The following is a 19,204-nucleotide window of genomic DNA, read 5'->3' as shown; positions in this document are numbered from 1 at the left end:
GTGTCCAGAAGGGCCGACCCGCTCGGCTACAGCGCGCTGGTTGGTCAGATTGCCTGTCAATCGGAATAGCGAGCAGGCTGACTCGGAGCCCCGAGAAGGCGGAGCTTTGCTTTCTCCCAGGAAGAAAATGCTTTACCTCACTCACGTCTGTGCTTTTTGGGGAAAATGAGGCACGGAGCTGAGAAGAAATTTACTCGGGATCAGAGGACCTGTCTTAAGATAAAACGGAAACGAAAGGTTAAGGTACTCTGATCACCATTCCAATTCGTAGGAGCCTCTGACTTAAAAAAACCACCATTGTGCCCAATTTTGTAAGGCAAATTGAGAAGAAAGAGAAAAACAAACAAAACCCAAGACAGGTGCATAAGCAACCCAAAAGGAGAAGGCCAGAGGGAGAAAGAGATTCGCTACAAAACAAAACCAAAACAAATCTCAAAACTGGAAACATACTGATCTAGGTTAGCTCTAGGGGAAATAAATCTAACACATCACCGATTCAACATTTTCTAAATGCTAACTCGACGCCAGATCCTGGCATCTTTGAGCTGGAGACACAGATCAAGAAGACAGGCCCTGCCCACGAGAAGATCACCCAGTGCACACAGATCGCAGCATCACAGCCCACCTTGCTAAACGTTGTACAGATGCTGAGAGCGTGAAGGGAGAGGAGCTAGTCCCAGCCTGCGTTGTGATGGGAGGGTTGTGAAAAACGAATGGAAATGCACTAGCCATCAGGGAAATTCAAATCAAAACCACACTAAGATACCACCTTACACCAGTTAGAATGGCAAAAATTGACAAGGCAAGAAACAACAATTGCTGGAGAGGATGTGGAGAAAGGGGATCCCTCCTACATTGTTGGTGGGAATGCAGGTTGGTGCAGCCACTCTGGAAAACAGTGTGGAGGTCCCTTAAACAGCTAAAAATTGAGCTACCCTATGACCCAGCCATTGCACTACTGGGTATTTACCCCAAAGATACAGACGTAGTGAAGAGAAGGGCCATATGCACCCCAATGTTCATAGCAGCATTGTGCACAATAGCTAAATCGTGGAAGGAACCGAGATGCCCTTCAACAGATGACTGGATTAAGAAGTTGTGGTCCATATATACAATGGAATATTACTCAGCTATCAGAAAGAACGAGTTCTCAACATTTGCTGCAACATGGACGGCACTGAAGGAGATAATGCTAAGTGAAATAAGTCAAGCAGAGAAAGACAATTATCGTATGGTTTCTCTCATCTATGGAACAAAGGAACTAGGAAGATCGGTAGGGGAAGAAAGGGATAAAGAAAGGGGGGTAATCAGAAGGGGGAATGAAGCATAAGAGACTATGGACTCTGAGAAACAAACTGAGGGCTTCAGAGGGGAGTGGGGTGGGGGAATGGGATAGGCTGGTGATGGGTAGTAAGGAGGGCACGTATTGCATGGTGCACTGGGTGTTATACGCAACTAATGAATCATCGAACTTTACATCAAAAACCAGGGATGTACTGTGTGGTGACTAACATAATATAATTTAAAAAATTAAAAAAAAGAAAGAAAGAAATGCACCAGAAGGAAAAGGTATTGGGAGCAGGGGAGGCAGAGGCAGGGAACGACAGGAGAAATGAGATGTTATGTAAAGAGAAAGCAAGGAACAAAATGGGTTCTATCCTATAATTCTAACTACACAAAAGTTACATGCAACCTGTATATTATTTTATTTGCTAAGAGCACTATAACTTTCAATTCACTGTTTGTATTAGGGAAAGACTGCAAATTAACCTAAATTCATCAACAAAGGAGTGGCTAAGTCAACTGTAGCATATCCGTACCATGCAGCCATTAAGGAGTGTGTATATCTATACGTGCTGATATGAATCAGTCTCCAAATATATGTTAAAGCAAAAAAGGAAAGAAAAGTATAGTGTGACTAGAAGATGCATATGTGTGTGTATGTGTGTGATTTACATATATTTATTACATTTTATGTCTCTGCATTTCTGAAAGGACACACAGAGACAAGATGATGTTCGCTTTGGAGAAGGAATTAGAGGTCAGAAGATGAACAATGATTTTTACCCTTTGGAATTGGGTAAGTTTTTTTTTTTTAATCTCATTGATATATTTCATCTACATACACATATGCAAACCTGGTTTAAAATCGAAGCCAAATATGAAAGACTGTATGATTCATCAAATATTTTAAATAATAAAAAAATTTTAAATAAAAATAAGTAAAAATAATTTTTTTTTAAAAAGGCTATATGATTCTACATTTTAGAAAAGGCAAACTGTATTGGCAGAAAAGAGTCAGGGATTGCCAGGGGCTTGGAGTGAGTGGGGGATGGAGATTAGAAAGGGCATAAGGAGGGGCGCCTGGGTGGCACAGCGGTTAAGCCTCTGCCTTCGGCTCAGGGCGTGATCCCAGCGTTCTGGGATCGAGCCCCACATCAGGCTCTTCCTCTGTGAACCTGCTTCTTCCTCTCCCACTCCCCCTGCTTGTGTTCCCTCTCTCGCTGGCTGTCTCTATCTCTGTCGAATAAATAAAGAAAATCTTTAAAAAAAAAAAGGGCATAAGGAAAGTTTTCTGCATGCTAGAAATGATGGTTACATAACTGTATAAATTTGCCAAAACTGCAGCACCTGAGTCAGTTGGGCGTCTGACTCTTGATTTCCACTCAGGTCATGATCTTGGGGTCTTGGGATCTAGCCCCGATTCAGGCTTGTGCTCAATGCAGAGTCTGCTTGCGATTCTCTCTCCCTCTCCCTCTGCTCCTCCTCCAAGCTGTGTGCGTGCGTGGGTGCGCGTACATGCAAGGGCGTGCTCTCTCCCTCTCTCTAAAGAGATAAAATCTTTAAAAAAATTGCCAAAAACTAAAAACAAACATTGCCCAAACTTAATTGTCTATATCTTAAAAGAGAAAATTTTATTGTACGTAAATTATACCTCAAGAAACTTATTTTTTTAATTCAAAGATTTAAACAATCAATTTTTTAATAGATGTACACAAATAGAGACAGAACTGGCAGGACATTTGGCAAGAATACAAGTGGTTTTTATCTTGTTTTGGGCTCAGGCAGTACTGTGCTTTGTCATAAAGTCCCATAGCGTTTTAGAACCCCTCTTCTGAAAGGCCGCCTGTGCTTTCGTAAGTACCAGCTTGAGCAAAAGTGGAAAGACTAAAGCCCAGGGGCTGGAACACAATGTGCCTTAACTGCAACAGACCTCTCCTCCACTGTGGCACTTGGCCACAGGAGGGACCATTCCCCCACTTGGACTGGCCTCTGCCTCTCCTGAGGTCCTATGCTCTTTGGAATTTTCCTTTCACATAGCCCAGCCTCGTCAGAGGCTGCCCTCTCCTGTTCACTGCTGACAGCTGGTCAGTCTCCAAGTTCCTGGAAGAAAAGAACCTGATTTTCCCTGGGTTGAGAGGTCTCGGTGCCAAAAGACCATGGTCAGTCACTCAAGACTCACTTGTGAAACTCTGAATCTTAGGAGGAGGGATGTTTGGACCAATTCCAAACTTCTGGACTCCCCAGCCCAACTCAGCTTATGCCTAACTTCACAAGAGCAGCAGATAGCTTACTTAAATAAATTTAAAAAGGGACGCCTGGGTGCCTCAGTCAGTTAAGCATCTGCCTTTGGCTCGGGTCATGATCCCCAGGGTCCTGGGATCGAGTCCCACATCGGGCTCCTTGCTCAGTGGGGAGCCTTCTTCTCTCTCTGCCTGCCGCTCCTCCTGCTTGTACATTCTCTTTCTACAAATAAATAAAATCTTTTTTAAAAAATTTAAAAAGAAATTTAAAAAAAAGAAGGGGGCTCCTGGCTGACTCAATGGGTAGAGCATGCGAATCTTGATCTTGGGGTTGCGAACTCAAGCCCCACGCTGGGCGTTGGGTGTAGCGTTTACTTAAAAATAATTATAATAAAATGTTTTTCAAAAGGGGGGGCAGGTAAGCTGCAGCCTCTGCAAGTGTTGACCAGGAATAGCTTCTGTGCTGATATAAACATGGTACCTCCCTGCCGGAAGGCCTGCCCCATGGAGCCAGGGTAGCACTGAGCCAGGCCTCTGGCCTTAACTGCAAGAGCAGGAGAAGGCCAAGAATAGAAAGTATGTTTTTGCTAGCTCTGCAGCTCCTCCCACACATGGCTGCTGGTTTAGATCAGCTGCCAGCAATAACTTTACAGACTCTGGCTTTGGTAACACAGGACTTGGTATCTAATAAACCCAAAAAGGCTTTATATTCAGGGGCAGAAATGACATGGTTTTGAATCTGAGAGTCACACACTAAAGCACAGTCACCTACAAACTCAGCCTTTCATGCTTATCTCGTTTGAGTTGCTCTAGATAGAAAAATGCCAGGTCTCACTGATGAGGAACTAATATTCTTTGTGGCTAAGTAACAGCTCATTTTGAAATCCTGAAGTTGGTGGTGCTGAACATGAAAGATAAGCTTCTGGCGAGCGAGGGAACTCATTGACAGAGAGCGTGTTAATGGCCTGATGAGTCCTTTCCCACCTAAACACTTACAAGGTTGTAATAAAATGTAACACTGAGAAACAGGAAGAGTGCCTTAGTCCCACCCTGCCATTCAAAGCCCTTCTGATAGGCAGATTTATTGTGGAAATTGTCCTTTATCGTGTTGATTACATGGTCTGCTCAAGTCTCTGATTCAGCAGACATTAGTTCCAGAATCAAATTTTTTTCCATTGGTAGAAAAGGTCCTATTTCCTGTACCCCACATTTTGAAAAACGGTTTGACAATAGATTCCTCTCTTTGCTTAGACTTTTCCAACCTTCCAGACAGAACCCCACCCTGACCCCCAAAGAACACAGGCAAAGATGTATCCGCATAAATAATGTAATATCATACACTAGTGGGCTTGGCAGTTCCGTCGGGAGTATTAGAGCTGGGAGGCCAGGAGGTGGGGAGTGTGTGAAGACAGGTAGCTGAGGGGCAGACTTCGTGCCTAGCCTGCTGGTGACCTTTCATGGTCAGCTGAGCTACCCTGGACAGGAAGGAGCTAGGCCAGGCTAGGGACCCTTGGGTTTCCAGCCTTTCCCCCGGGAAGGCTGCTTCCTTCATGGTCCTGCGTGGGTGAGGAGGTGTGGCGAGGTAAGATGCTGTCTAGCTGCCAGCTTGAGGGTGCTACTAGCTGAGCTTGGGGGCCACAGTCTAGTCTTTGTCTGAGGAATGCCTCCGAGGACTGGAGCCTTCACGGCAGTATCTTCAGACAGGTCGGGATGAGTGAGCGGGCGGTGGCCTCAGGGGGCTGCCCTCCCTCTGTGGCATCCAGGAGCTGCTGCATATAACAGGAGGTGCCAAGCAGCACGTGGCCTGTGGTCTGCATGCTGAAGAGGGCCCAACGAAGAACTTCCCTGGGTGGAAGAAAAAGGCACTAGAGTCAAAACACAAAGAAAACCCCTCCCTGCATCCTCTAAATGTCTCCCCTCCATGCTACCGCCATAATTTCATAAACTGTGAAGTGGTGTGTCAACAGGACTGGATGCTGCCCTCCCTCAGCAAGTGGGAAAGGGTCTACAGGCATTGGCTGCCATCGTACTTTAATTGAGATGTCCATAACCTCGCTATTTTCTCATGCAAAGTTCAAGCTCATTTAATAAGACCTTTAATTTTTGTAATACTACTTTGGTCCAGCCACATTAATCACCATGCCATGGCGCTCTCCTTCATGACCTCTGTTCTAGATGCCGAGGCCTTTCCAAGTCATGTGTGGTCTAGCTAATTTTCAGGACGCTGGACATGAGGATCCCCGTGCCCAGTGTTGCAACGTACTGGGAACAGGACTTGGGTCAGACAGGCCAGAGTGCTAACCGGGTCTTCTCAGCTGTGTGAAGCTTGGCCAACTACTAGAGTTCTGAGCTTTTGCTTTCCCATCCGTCAAATACGATCATACCATTTTGATGCCTCACAGAGTTATGAGGTTGAAACAACATAAGATCGCTTCATTTGGAGCCCAATAGGTAGATGAGTAGGGCAAAACATGGGGCCAAGGGTAGCTGGTGGAATGCTTGACTACTTTAACCAAGTTCTCATCCAAATCTGTTTAAAAGAGATTAATGAAGGTCACTGGGGCTGTCTAGTCCTAGCGGGGGATCAGGGAGGGAAATACAAAAGGAAAAATAAAGACTTTCTGGCTGGTATTAAAACTTTCAAACTATTAACCTTTATTTGATACATGAACTTATGGTTGAGGTGCAGGGAGGCAGAAAGATGATTAGAACTATAAACATCTACACATGAACATTCTTTAAAATTTTATTTACTTGTTTTTTTAAAAGATTTATTTCTTTATTTTAGAGAGAGAAAGGCAGGGAGAGAGAGAGCATGAGTGGGAGAAAGGGCAGAGGGAGAGGGAGAGAGAGAATCTCCAGCAGACTCCCTGCTGATCTCATGGGGCTTGATCTCACAGACCTGGGATCATGACCTGAACCCAAACCAAGAGTCGGATGCTTAACTGACTGAGCCACCCAGGTTCCCCTTCTTTAGAAATTTAAAGGCTCTATCTGAGAAGTATACCCATTTCTGAAATTACAAAACAAAGACTTAAAACCAGCTGTCTGGCCATAAATAGGAATGAAATTCTGATGCGTGCTACAACATGGATGAAACTTGAAAACATTATGCTCAGTGACCTAAACAAGTCACGAAAGGACAAGTACTGCATTAGGTATCTAGAACAGGCAAATTAACAGAGAAAGAAAGGAGCACACAGTTTACCAGGGGCTGGAAGAGGGGGGAGTGGAAAGTTAGTGTTTAATGGGGACAGAGTTTCAGTTCGAGATGGTGAAAAAGTTCTGGAAATTGATAGGGGTAACTGTTGCACAAGATTGTGAATGTATTTAAGGCACTGAACCGTACACTTTAAAATGTTGAAATGGTAAATTTTACGTATGTTTTATTACAACAGCAGCAACAGAAATAATAAAATTAGCTGACACCACTAAGTCACCACACCTACTCCAGCTTGCTGTGTTTTTGATACCAACATGCCTACTGTGTTTAGGTCTGAGAGTCGTACTACCCCTAAATGCACTGAGTTTAAAGGCTGAAGCTTCTTGCTCTAGATTTTGAAATTTGTAAACTACCGGCAGCAAGCCCAGATCAAGAATGGGGCAAGATAGAGTATAGGAGGAATATGGGACCTCTAGCTACAGAACTAGGCTCAAGCCTGTGACTGGAAGTCATCTCTGGCAAGCAGAACCACACACCTCAGGTCGCTCATCAGCCTTCGGCTCAGGTCATGATCCCAGCATCCTGGGATCGGGTCCTGAATCGGGCTCCTTAGCACGGAGCCTGCTTCTCCCTCTGCCTGCCCTGCCTGCCGCTCCCCCTGCTTGTGCTCTCTCTCTCTCCCAAATAAACAAATAAAATCTTAAAAAAAAGAACCCACACACAACTGATTTTTTTTTTAAAAAAAGCCAAGAAGTTTTGGTATACTCTAGGTACATATGTTCTGGCAGAACTCTGGGGACCCTGAGCAGGATTTCTCAAAAGACCTCTAAGAACAAGGATCAACTGCATCTTCATTCATTCTACAATGATTTGAATTACTGCTGTGTGCCAGCATTCATCAAGTTACTGGAGGCAACAGAAAGTTTTGCCATCGTGGACCTTGTTCTGACATCTCGTATATCTTGGATCTGTAGCTTACATCCTAGGACCAGGCACACGGTGGGTACTCAGTAGACACTAAATAAAGCAACTGGGGAGGAGTAGAATCTGTCGGATGGAACTGGCAAGAGGCCATGCTCCGCTAGTCCCTAGCTTTTTGGCTTTGCAGTAGTTGGATGTCTCTGCCTCCGTGACTGCATCCACCTGATAGGGTCAGAATTCACTAGAACACCAGTGGAGCAGCTGAAATTGAGAAACGTCCCCATAACGGTACTTGTCTTATGATTTAACATATTCTCATGCTTCCTGTGTTACCGGATTAAACTTTCAAAAGTAAAGTAAAAAGTTTAAAAGAAGTTCATTAGATAGGGGCGCCTGGGTGGCACAGCGGTTAAGCGTCAGCCTTCGGCTCAAGGCGTGATCCCGGCGTTATGGGATCGAGCCCCACATCAGGCCCCTCTGCTATGAGCCTGCTTCTTCCTCTCCCACTCCCCCTGCTTGTGTTCCCTCTCTCACTGTCTTTCTCTATCTCTGTCAAATAAATAAATAAAATCTTTAAAAAAAAAAAGAAGTTCATTAGATAATACAAATGACTATTGTTCATAGACATGCAAATTAATTCCGTCTGTGGAAGGACAGTTATTTCATCCTTCCCACCCCATGGAAAAATCCAATTTTGTGTCTATGAATTTATCTCATTCTTTTTTCTTTTAAGATTTATTTATTTATGAGGGAGGGGAGAGGGGCAGAAGTAGAGGGAGAGAGAAAATCCCAAGTAGACTCCCCGGGCAGAGGGGAAAGCCTGACATGAGGCTCGATCCCATCACCCTGAGATCATGACCTGAGCTGAAACCAAGAGCTGGCCATTCAACGGACTGAGCCACCCAGGCGCCCCTTATCTCGGCATTCTCGATGGACCTGTATGTATTGGTGGGGTTTGCAATTCTCTGAACTGATTGTAACTTCTTTCTGGTTCTCTCCTTAATTAATGAGTTCAATAAAATCTTTGACACACGTTCACTTTTTAAAAGTTGATTAGAAGACTACTTAGGAAAACTTACTATTTTAGGTGGAAAAAAGTAGTTGTGGTAGTGGAAGGTAATTAGAAAAACAATGTATCCCAGTTCCACCTGGAGGAGTACGTATATCCCTTTGGCATACGCTAAAGCACTAATTCAGCCATGAAGTTCTAGACAAGTGCTCACTGTCATGCTTTGTCAGAATCAACACTAGTCCCAGGCCCAAGAAAGCTGAGGTCCATGTAAGCAGAAAGGGGCTCCCCCCTTGTTGAATACCCACCCTATCCCCAGCTAATCCCATTTCACTCACTTCATGATGCGCGTGGCCCGGTAGCAGTGCAGGTCGTAGGAAAGGGAATATGTGCCATACAGAGTGGCCTTCACATTCAGGCAACCAATGAAGTCCTGTGGGTTCATCTTGTATAGGTCAAAAGTTACGCGAGCCACATCAATCTTCTTGGCAGGCTTACGGGAGAGGGAAAGTTGGTACCTAGTACCCTGTATCAAGACAAGCCTGTGGTTGGCACCCAGCGAAGGACTTCTCCCAGGCTCCCAATGTTCTCCCCACCACCCAGGTGGGAACTCACCTGTTCTGATGGGGGCTGCCATTTCTGCCCCTTCTGGAGGACCATGAACACCGCGTCATCTGCCAGGGCTTGGAAATACTCTTCGGTCTCTACAGTTGTACCATCTTCCTCCAGCACCAGAAAGAAGGGCTTGTCTGCCAGTATCAGGGTGTCCCGGACCTGAAGAATAAGGTCAGTGATGCTTCTGCCATCCCCATGCAGCCACAGGGCATGAGGAAGACCCATATTACATCATCTCAGCTGCCAGGGAAAGAGCAAGTAGATAAGGATCTATGGGAAATGGGACTGGAACCCAGGCTCCTGCTGTGGGATCACCATTCAAACATTCTATATTATGGTCCTTCTTGGTACCTGGATTCATGGTTATGTTCTGGAACAGTGCTGTCCAAAAAAAATATAACGGGACTCACATATGTAATTTTTTATTGAGATATAATTCACATGCCATAAAATTCACCCTTCTAAAGTATACAATTCAGTGTTTTTTACTACATTCACAAAGTTGTGCAACCATCGCAACTATCTGATTTCGGAACATTTTCATCATCCCAAAAGAAACCCATTACCCATTAGCTCTCATTTCCCATCCCCCAACCCATGGCAACCTCTACTGTCTGTCTCTATGGATTTGCCCATTCTGGACATTTCATATAAATGGAATCATACAATATGTGGTCTTTTTAGACCGACTTCTTTTCCTCAGTATGTTTTCAAATTTCATCTATGTTGTAACATGATTCATTTCTTTTTATGGCTGAATAATATTCTACTATATAGATACATCACATTTTTTAAAGATTTCATTTATTCATGGGAGAGAAAGAGCAAGCACAAGCAGGGGGAGTGGCAGGCAGAGGGAGAAGCAGGCTCCCCGTTGAGCTGGGAGCCCAACATGGGGCTCAATTCCAGGACCCTGGGATCATGACCTGAGCGGAAGGAAGATGCTTAACTGACTAAGCCACCCAGGCACCCCAATACACCATTTTCTTAATCCATTCATCAGTTGGCATAGACATTTGGGTTGTTTCCATTATAAGGTGATGTATTATGAATACTGCTGTTATGAGTATTCATGTACAAGTTTGTGAGTAAAATATGTTTTCAGTTTTCCTGGGTATATACCTAGGAGTGAAAATACTGAATACACAATTAACTGTATGTTTAACTTTTTGAGGAACTATAAAACTGTTTTCCAAAGCAGCTGCATTATTTTATGTGCCCATTAGCAATGAATTAAGATTCCAATTTCTTTATATCCTCATCAGCACTTGTTACTGTCTGCCTTTTATTTTAGCCATTCTAGTGGCTATGAACTAGTTTTGATTTGAATTTCCCTAATGACTAATGATGTTGAATATCTTTTCATATGTTACTAGCCATTTATATATTTTCTTTAGAGAAATGTTTATTCCAAATTCTTTACGCATTTTTATTTATTTAATTTTATTTTTTAAAAGATTTTATTTATTTATTTGTCAGAGAGAGAGCACAAGCAGGGGGAGAGGTAGGCAGAAGTAGGCTCTTTGCCAAGCGAGGAGCCTAATGCAAGACTCGATCCCAGGACCCTGGGATCACAACCTGAGCCAAAGACAGATGCCCAACCGACTGAGCTACCGAGGCATCCTTCTTTACCCATATTTAATTGGGTTGTCTTTTTATTGTTGAGTTATAGGAGTTCTGTATGCTTTTTTTTTTTTTTTTAGATTTTATTCATTTATTTGACAGGGAGAGAGATAGCCAGCGAGAGACAGGGAACACAAGCAGGGGGAGTGGGAGAGGAAGAAGCAGGCTTCCAGCAGAGCAGGGAGCCTGATGCGGGGCTCAGTCCCAAGACCCTGGGATCACGCCCTGAGCCAAAGGCAGACGTTTAACCACTGAACCACCCAGGCGCCCCATCTGTATGTATTCTTGATACTAGATCCTTCTCATATATGAGATCTGCAAATAATTTCTCCCATTCTATAAGTTGTCATTTAATTTTTTTGATAACACATACAAAGTGTTTAATGTTGATGAAGTCTGATTTTCCCCCCTCCGATTGCTTGTGCTTTGATGCCATATCAAAGAAACCAAAGTCATGAAGACTAAGAATTTTATAGTTTTAGCTCTACATTTAGCTCTTTGATCCATTTTGACTTGATTTTGTTCATGGTGTGAGGTAGGGATGAAACTTTGTTATTTTGCATATGGATATTCCATTGTCCCAGCACCAATTATCGAAAAGACTGTTCTTTCTCCTGTCGAAAATCAGTTGACCATAGATACATGGGAAGTAATTCTGGACTTTCAGTTCTATTCTATTGATTTGTAATATCTCCCAAATTCACATATTGAAGTCCTAAGCCCCAGGATCTCAGAATCTGACTATATTTGGAGATAGGGTCTTTAAAAAGGTAATTAAATTAAAATGATGTCATTAAGATGGGCCCTAATCCAATATTACTAGTGTCCTTATAAGAAGGGGAGATTAGGACCAAGAAACATACCCAGAGGGAAGACCATGTAAACAAGAAGACAGCCACCTACAAGTCCAAGAGAGAGGTCTCGGAAGAAACCAACCCTGACAGCACCTTGATCTCAGACTTCCATCCTCCAGATTTGAGAGAACATAAATTTCTGTTGTTAAAGTATCAGTCTGTGGTACTTTGTTATGGAAGCCCTAGTAAACTAATAGAGCATGTCTATCCTTATGTCAATATCGTAGAGTTGATTACTATAGCTTTGTAGTAAGCTTTGGAATCAGGAATTGTAAGTTTCCAACTTTGTCTTTTTCCAAGATTGTTTTAGCTATTTTTGGTCCATTGTATTTCTATATAAATTTTAGCATCAGCTTGTCAATATCTATAAAAATAGTAGCTTGAATTTTGATGGGGATTGCATTGAATCTACAGATCAAATTGGGGAGTATCGCCATCTTAACAACATTAAGTGTTCCAATCCTTGAACACATTTGTCTATTATTTAGGTCTTCTTTAAGTCTTCAATCTAATTTATTTCACCAATGTCAATTTTCAATCTACAAGTCATATACTTTTGTTAAAGTTAATCTTAAACATTCTATTCTTACTGATGCTATAATGAATGGACTCATTAGTTTTTTTCCCCCTTAGGTAGGCTCCACATCCAGCATGGAACACAACATGGGGCCTGAATTCATGATCCTGAGATCAAGACCTGAGCTGAGATCAAGAATCAGACACTTAACCGATTGAGCCACTCAGGTGCCCCCTCATTTTCTTAATTTTATTTTTAGATTATTTATTGTCAGTGTATAGAAATACAATTGATTTTTGTATATTGATCTTATATCTTGCAACCTTATATCATGCAACCTTGCTGAACCCATTTATTAGCTCTAATTGTGTGTGTGTGTTTGTGTGTGTGTGTGTTTGTTCTATAGGGTTTTCTATCTGCAAATAGGAATAGTTTTACCTCTTGCTTTCCAATCAGGGTGCCTTTTATTTTATTTTCTTGCGTGATTAGCTTGGCTAGAACCTCCAGCACCATGTTGTATAGAAGTGGCAAGAACAGATATTCTTATGTCGTTCTTGATTGTAAGGGGAAAGTTTTCAGAATTTCCCAATAAGTATGTTGTTAGCTGTGAGTTTTTCATAGATGCTCTGTATCACACATATATCACATATATATATATATATCACATATATATCACACATATATAATTTAAACTTTTCTAATAGCCACATGATACTTGTAATATATTTAATTCCATCTAAAATATGATTTCAACAAAAAATCAGGATAAAAATTTATGATTTTACATTTTTTTCATATTAAGTCTTCAAAGTCCTGTATGTGATTTATACTTCAGCATATCTCAGTTTCAACTAGCCTCATTTCAAGAGTTCGGTAACCACATGTAACTAGTAACTACTGCACTGGATAGTGTAACTCTAGAGTTAAAGAGACCTGGGTTTGAAGTTTATCTCCCTTACATTATTATTCTGAATTTAGGAAAGTTATCTCATTTATCTGAACTTGTTTCGTCATCCAAAAAGTTGAGGCAAGTATAGTCTTAGTGTCCTCACAATGGCTAAATGCAAAAGTGTATGAGATGACAGCCTGGGTTTAAATCCCAGTGAATGAACTTGGCCTCTGCTTCTAGAAAATGAAAATAGTAGTAACTATCTCAAGGTTATGATTACAAGAAATGCTATAAGTTACCTGGGAGAGTATATCATCCATAATATGCATTTACTAAATTTACTGATTAAATATACTGATTAAAATGGAAGGAGATCCACGACCCATTCATGCTAGAGAGTGAAAAGTCAGGCAGTATACTACATAACCCCATTTAATTAAGTCGTATATAAGGATAAACTATTTAGGACATTCACAACCACATCATTAGCTATCTTGGGATAGTAGAATTCTCACTTTACTTTTCTTGCTTGGATTCACTAGAGAACATGTGTTTCTGCTTAAAATCCTTCAATAAAGTTCTGGGATCCGCAACACACCGATAGCAATGAACACAACTAACTCCCAGATCTTGGCTTCTGAATACCATTCTCCCCTAAAATGAAGCAGATCTCCTTAGGAAAAATAGCCAATTCAAGGGCTAGGGCAGGTAAAGTACAAGATGAGCTTGCCATACCTCGTTGTGATTGAAAGTCAGAAAGCATTGAAGAATGATAGGGACATGGGAAAAGGACAGAAATTGGGCTGAAGGGAGTCCCACTGGCTAAATCTTGGACCATTTGACCATCAATAAATAATCTGTTACCATCCTCATATCCCATTAAAATAGGAATATTTGAATCCCTTCTGATATAAGTAAATGAAGAAATTGAAAGTTGGATGCAGAATGAGATGTATATTTAATACAAAGTACTGCTCTAGAAAATAATTAATACAAAGGGAAAAACAGTAACTTTACATAAGGAAGCCTAAATATACCTCCTTATTCAGATAATCAAAGTTAAACAGTAACGTGACAAATCAAAATTATATGCAATTTTGCAGTGACAGCCCATTTTTATCATATTCCTGCCAGATATATAGGCTGAAATGGGGAAATAAGCAATCCCAAACTGAAGAACAGTAAACAAAACAACAGGCTTATAATATTCAAAACAGTCAAGGCCATGAAAGTTAAGGAAAATTGATGAACTGTTCCAGATTGGAGGAAACTAAAGAGACACACAATTAAATAAAATACTCAATCCTGATCTGAATCTGTTTGCTATTAAGGACATTATTGGGATGATTAGTAACACCTGAATGGAGTCTCAGGACTAAACTGAAGTCATGTGACATTGTATGTTTTCCAATGATGGTTGTATTTCAATTATATAGGAGAATATTCTTGTTTGTAGAAAAGACACACTGAAGTATTGAAGAACGAGAAGCGTCAGGTTGGCAACTTACTCTCAAGTGATTTAGGAAGTCTTGTATTGTTCTTGTAACTTTTGTTAGTTTGAGATTCTTTCAAAATTAATTTTTAAAAAAATCCTCCAAAGACTTACTGTGGTCTTTTAAAATGAAACCGCTCTATTCTTTGCCATGGCCAATAAGGGACTAAAAATCTGGTCAATGCCAACTGTATCACCTTGCCCTTCTCCCCTCCCTCTCTCTGCTCCTTTCCTTATATTGCCAAACTTGGAAAAGCAGTCTACATAGGTTGATGTATGTTCGATCAGTAAGACTTAACTTCTAACCTGGGTTCCATGCTGGAAAGATGAACCCTCACTGTTGTTCCTGTCTGCATCCTTTGGAGTTAGGACTCTAACTTGGGGTCCCCAAACTCAGTGATTAGAGTCTCCTGAAGAACCTGCTAAAAATGACAGTTCCTGAGCCTCACTCACGATCTCATCAGTCCCAGGGCGTGCAGGCTCGGAAGTCATGTGCAGCAAGTCCATTTTGGTACAGGAGGTGGTCCTCAGACCTTAAGTGAAAAGCACTAGTAAGTCTAGACTCAAGTGTGAAAGAGACCTTTTGATTCAGGGCATTAGAAATTGGTGTGTCCCAGCCACAAGCCTCACAAGAGAGGGGAAATGGACTCCCGTGAAGAAGAACAGACCTAATTCACAGAAACAGGGAAGGGACTCTGGAATAGAGGCTTAGGTCAGCTATGATTTCTATATGTTAAACTCTAGAATCTAGTAATCAGAAGCCTAATCTAAATGTATGATCTGTGCCAGGCAACTGGGCTTGCCTAGGAGCAGGGGTCCCATCGCCTGGAGCTGGTAACATAATGGGGCAGTGAAGCACAAGATTAATACAGAGCCAGATTAGATGAGGCTATAGGAGAGGCAGTGGGAGAGAGGGAGCATGGAAATGGGGAAGGGTGTCATTCTTGCCTGCTGTTAACTGCTATCCACGAGAGCCTTTGGTTTCCTGCTCTGGAAGCTTACCTGATCAATAATTTGAAGAAAGTCTTCTACAGCGATTAACAAAGCTTTCCACGGAAAGCCAGTGTAGGAGATGGATTGAAGACCTGCCCTGACTGAAGGGAGGAGATGGGGAAGAGAATCTCTAAAATCTTGCCTATTTCCCCAACTTCCAGGTGTGTGTGCGATGGAAAAGGGAACCTAAGGGTCCTTCCAATAAGAAAAATATACTCCGAAAATGCCGCTGGCCTACTGTTAGTATAGGATGGCAATATACTGCCTTCCTCCTTTCACTAATCTATTGGACAGCACTCCAGGCAGGCACTACCAACTCATTAGAGTTGGCATCAGAAAGGAAATCTTTTCACCATCTAACTCATGAACTCCATCCCAGCTGAACTCCCCGCTCATGACCTAGAGGACAGAGGCACCTGGCAGGGCCAGCTCTTAGCCATGGTCCCGGTGGTTGGGCTGTGCTGAGGGCAGTCCTGTCCCTCACCTTGTTCAGGAGGTCCTTGAGACTGTGCGCCATGATGCCCTTCCGCACACTCCGGTCAGCAGTGGTTACTCTCCAGGGCCGGGCCTTGGGGGCCTCTGGGCTGGTCTCCGACAAGAGCTGCTGGGTCACCACCGAAGTGCTCACTGCCACATGCCTAGGAACAATTGGAGCGCTGGAATGAGCTGTCTGCTGCCTCCCAGCCCTTACTGCACTGCAGGGAACTAAGTCCCCTACCCCTGTAGGTTGAGCCTATCATATTTCTCCTCCTCTACCACCCACCAGGCCTGCTCTAAGTCTTACTAGTCTTACTCAAAGGCCTGCTAGATCAGTACATCTCAAACATTAGTGAACATATATGTCCTCTGGGGATCTGAATCTGATTCAGTAGGTCTGGGTGGAGTCTGGGATTCTGTATGTCTAATAAGTTTCGAAGTGGCATTGACGCTGCTCGTTGACGCTGACCATGATGAGTAGCAAGGTGATAGGGGACCCATCCCACATCCCCCCAATACCACTTTCCTCTCTTGGCCTCTCTCTTCCCACCTGTAAAGTGAAATGAAGTGGCAAAGGGCCCTGGGTTTTTGAGTCAGACCCAAGCCTGAATCCTGGCTCCACTACCCATTTGCTAGGTGATTGAGAGCACCCACTTTGTGCCTCAGTGCCCCCATCTATTAATTTGGTATAATAATCCCCACTTCCCAAAGTTGTGATCAGGTTTAAATGAGATCAAGAATGGGGGTGCCTGGGTGGTGCAGTTGATAAAGTGTCCGACTCTTGATTTCAGTTCAGGTCATGATCTCAGGGTCGTGAGATTGAGCCCTGCTTTGGGCTCTGCACTGAGTGTGGAGCCTGCTTAAGATCTCTCTCCCTCTCTCTGCCCCTGCCCCCCGCTCAAGCACTCCGCTCTCTCTCTCTCTAACTAAAAAAAAAAAAAAAAAAAAAAAGTGCAAAATCTTGGGTCCCACTCCAGACCTACTAAATCAGCATCTGCGTTTAACAAGATGTCCAGGTGACTTATGAGCCCACTGAAGTTTGAAAAGGTCTGCCTTACAGCTCACAAGTAGTTCTTCTTTGCTTCCACCCTTGGCTCTCCTCACCTGGACAAGGACTTGGGGTAGAGAAGGCTGAGGGACTTCATGGCATATTCCATCCTTGTCACCTGGGTAGTGTTGGACCTGGGAAGGAAGCAGAAAAGCTAGTTAGGGTAGGAATAGAAGGCTCCCTCTTACTCATAATTTGGCACAGTGCAGCCCCACCCCCATCCAGCTAACCTCCACTCTGGTCTCTCCTCTCAACTCCCACACACACTTTTCCAGCCCTTCTCCTGTCCAATCCCACGCATGCCGACTGGGACCAAGCTGGCAACCCCCTCAGGACCCAGGCTCAATCCCACTCAGCAGCTGCTCTTCCCTCCCCAGGACTACTCACTCCATGTTTCTCTGACTCTGGCTCTGGTCACACTGATCAGGGATCCCCAGTTGGGACTGAAGAGGCCCTGCCTGATTGGGTCCTGTCCCTGGGGGCAGAGTCCACTTTATGCTGGCAGGAGGTGAGTCACACCACCCCCCTCTTCTGGAGAGTGTTTCTTCACCTATAGCCCAGAGACCTTACAGGCCAGGCTCACATGGGTCAGGCAGCTCAGTCCACGCAGGCTCTCTCCTGCATCCTCGTACAATCCAGACCCCTTCTGAGGCTTCCCACTGGCCAAAGGGACTTTCAGTGGTGACGGATATTGGAGATGTTCTGTATCATTTTTTTTCCCCAGTACCAGAACTGCTAGCTTCATGGGGCTACTGAGCACTTGAAATGTGGCTAGTACAACTGGATTTTTAACTTTGTTTCATGTTAACTAATTTAAATTGAAACAGCCACTGTAGCTTATGGCTACTGGCCACCATCCTGAACGCAGAAATCTAGCTGGTAGCCCTGGGCTCACCTGGCGCTTTCTCTCCTTAAACTCTCTGCATCAGCTCTTGCGTGCTCCAAACCTTTGCCCACCACCTGCGGTATCCTCCTGCAGCTCAGGGCTAAACATATGCAGCCCTGAAGCCCCAATTTCACTAGTTTCCGCTCTTTAGAAGGCCTGTTTATTTATTTATTTACTGATGAGAAAAGTTTTATATAGACAACACAGACTGGACAAGAATACTATAAATGTGGGAAGTTGAGGTTCTGGAAAACCTTTTTATTTATTTGTTTGTTTGCTTGTTTGTTTATAAGATTTTATTTATTTATTCAACAGAGAGAGCAAGAGAGGGAACACAAGCAGGGGGAAGCTGGAGAGGGAGAAGCAGCCTCCCCACCGAGCTGGGAGCCCCACATGGGGCTCGATCCCAGGACGCTGGGATCATGACCTGAGCCAAAGGCAGACGCCCAACAAATGAGCCACCCAGGCACCCCTGGAAAGCCTTTTTAGATGGCTACACAGTCCCCCCTTCATCTTGCCCTTCCTACTTCCAAGCCAAGTGTGCCTCAGTTCTTGTTTCTGACTTGGCCCCACCAATCCTTGGGTGCCTCACCCTGAGATAGTCTCTCTATTCCCGGTGCAGAAAGGGCCTGGAACAGGGTAAGGGGCTCAGAGAGTGGTCATGAAACAAGGAACCCCCTTACCAGTCAGGTAAAATCACTCTTTCCTTCTAACAACTTGGGGGATTTCCTCTGCCAGCCTATCTGTGAACTCCCCCACTTAGCACTACCCAAATCCTCCTGTCTCAGCCTCACTCCTTACTCCCCATGCCAAGCCCACCTCATCTGCTCTCCAGTAGCACCCCCCCCAAATCCCCCCAAAAACACTTACCTCCCCCTTCCAGCCTCCGGTGAGGTAACTCCGGTAAGATACTGCCCAGCACAGCACAGCCCACCCTCCATTTTATTTCCAGCTCCCAGGGAAGCCCCTCCCCTGGCCTTCAGCCCCAGCTGGGGAAAAGAGCATGGGGAGTGTGTAGCTCTCACCCTTGGGACTTCAGGCCAGCCTAACTTCCAGAAAAGGCCTGAAAGGAGGGGAAGAGGCATGTTTTGAAAGCTTCGGGACAGGGTATGACTCGGGACTTGATATCAGGCACAGAGGGCACAGAAAATAGGCACATGTGGGTTGTGGTCCCAGCTCCACTAGAGTTCACT

The 19,204-nt window shown here is 43.7% G+C and overlaps 1 protein-coding gene across 1 annotated transcript; it reads right to left on the bottom strand.

Moving 5' to 3' along the window:
- Positions 1–4,835: 4,835 nt before the first annotated feature.
- On the bottom strand, positions 4,836–18,979 carry CIDEC (cell death inducing DFFA like effector c). The gene is made up of 6 exons (XM_045808204.2): positions 18,882–18,979; positions 17,182–17,259; positions 16,085–16,238; positions 9,233–9,391; positions 8,956–9,143; positions 4,836–5,369 (listed from the first exon to the last, which is right to left on the bottom strand). The coding sequence occupies exons 1-6, from the start codon at positions 18,950–18,952 to the stop codon at positions 5,207–5,209; spliced, it is 813 nt and encodes a 270-aa protein (XP_045664160.1). The 5' UTR covers positions 18,953–18,979; the 3' UTR covers positions 4,836–5,206.
- Between the last annotated feature and the right edge of the window lie 225 nt (positions 18,980–19,204).

The sequence above is a fragment of the Ursus americanus genome, chromosome 14, assembly GCF_024610735.1.
Source record: "Ursus americanus isolate L20-20 chromosome 14, mUrsAme1.1.p, whole genome shotgun sequence".
Taxonomy (NCBI): Eukaryota; Metazoa; Chordata; class Mammalia; order Carnivora; family Ursidae; genus Ursus; species Ursus americanus.
The sequence above is the reverse complement of the archived record's forward strand: the minus strand, read 5'-3'. Positions and strand labels throughout refer to the sequence as shown.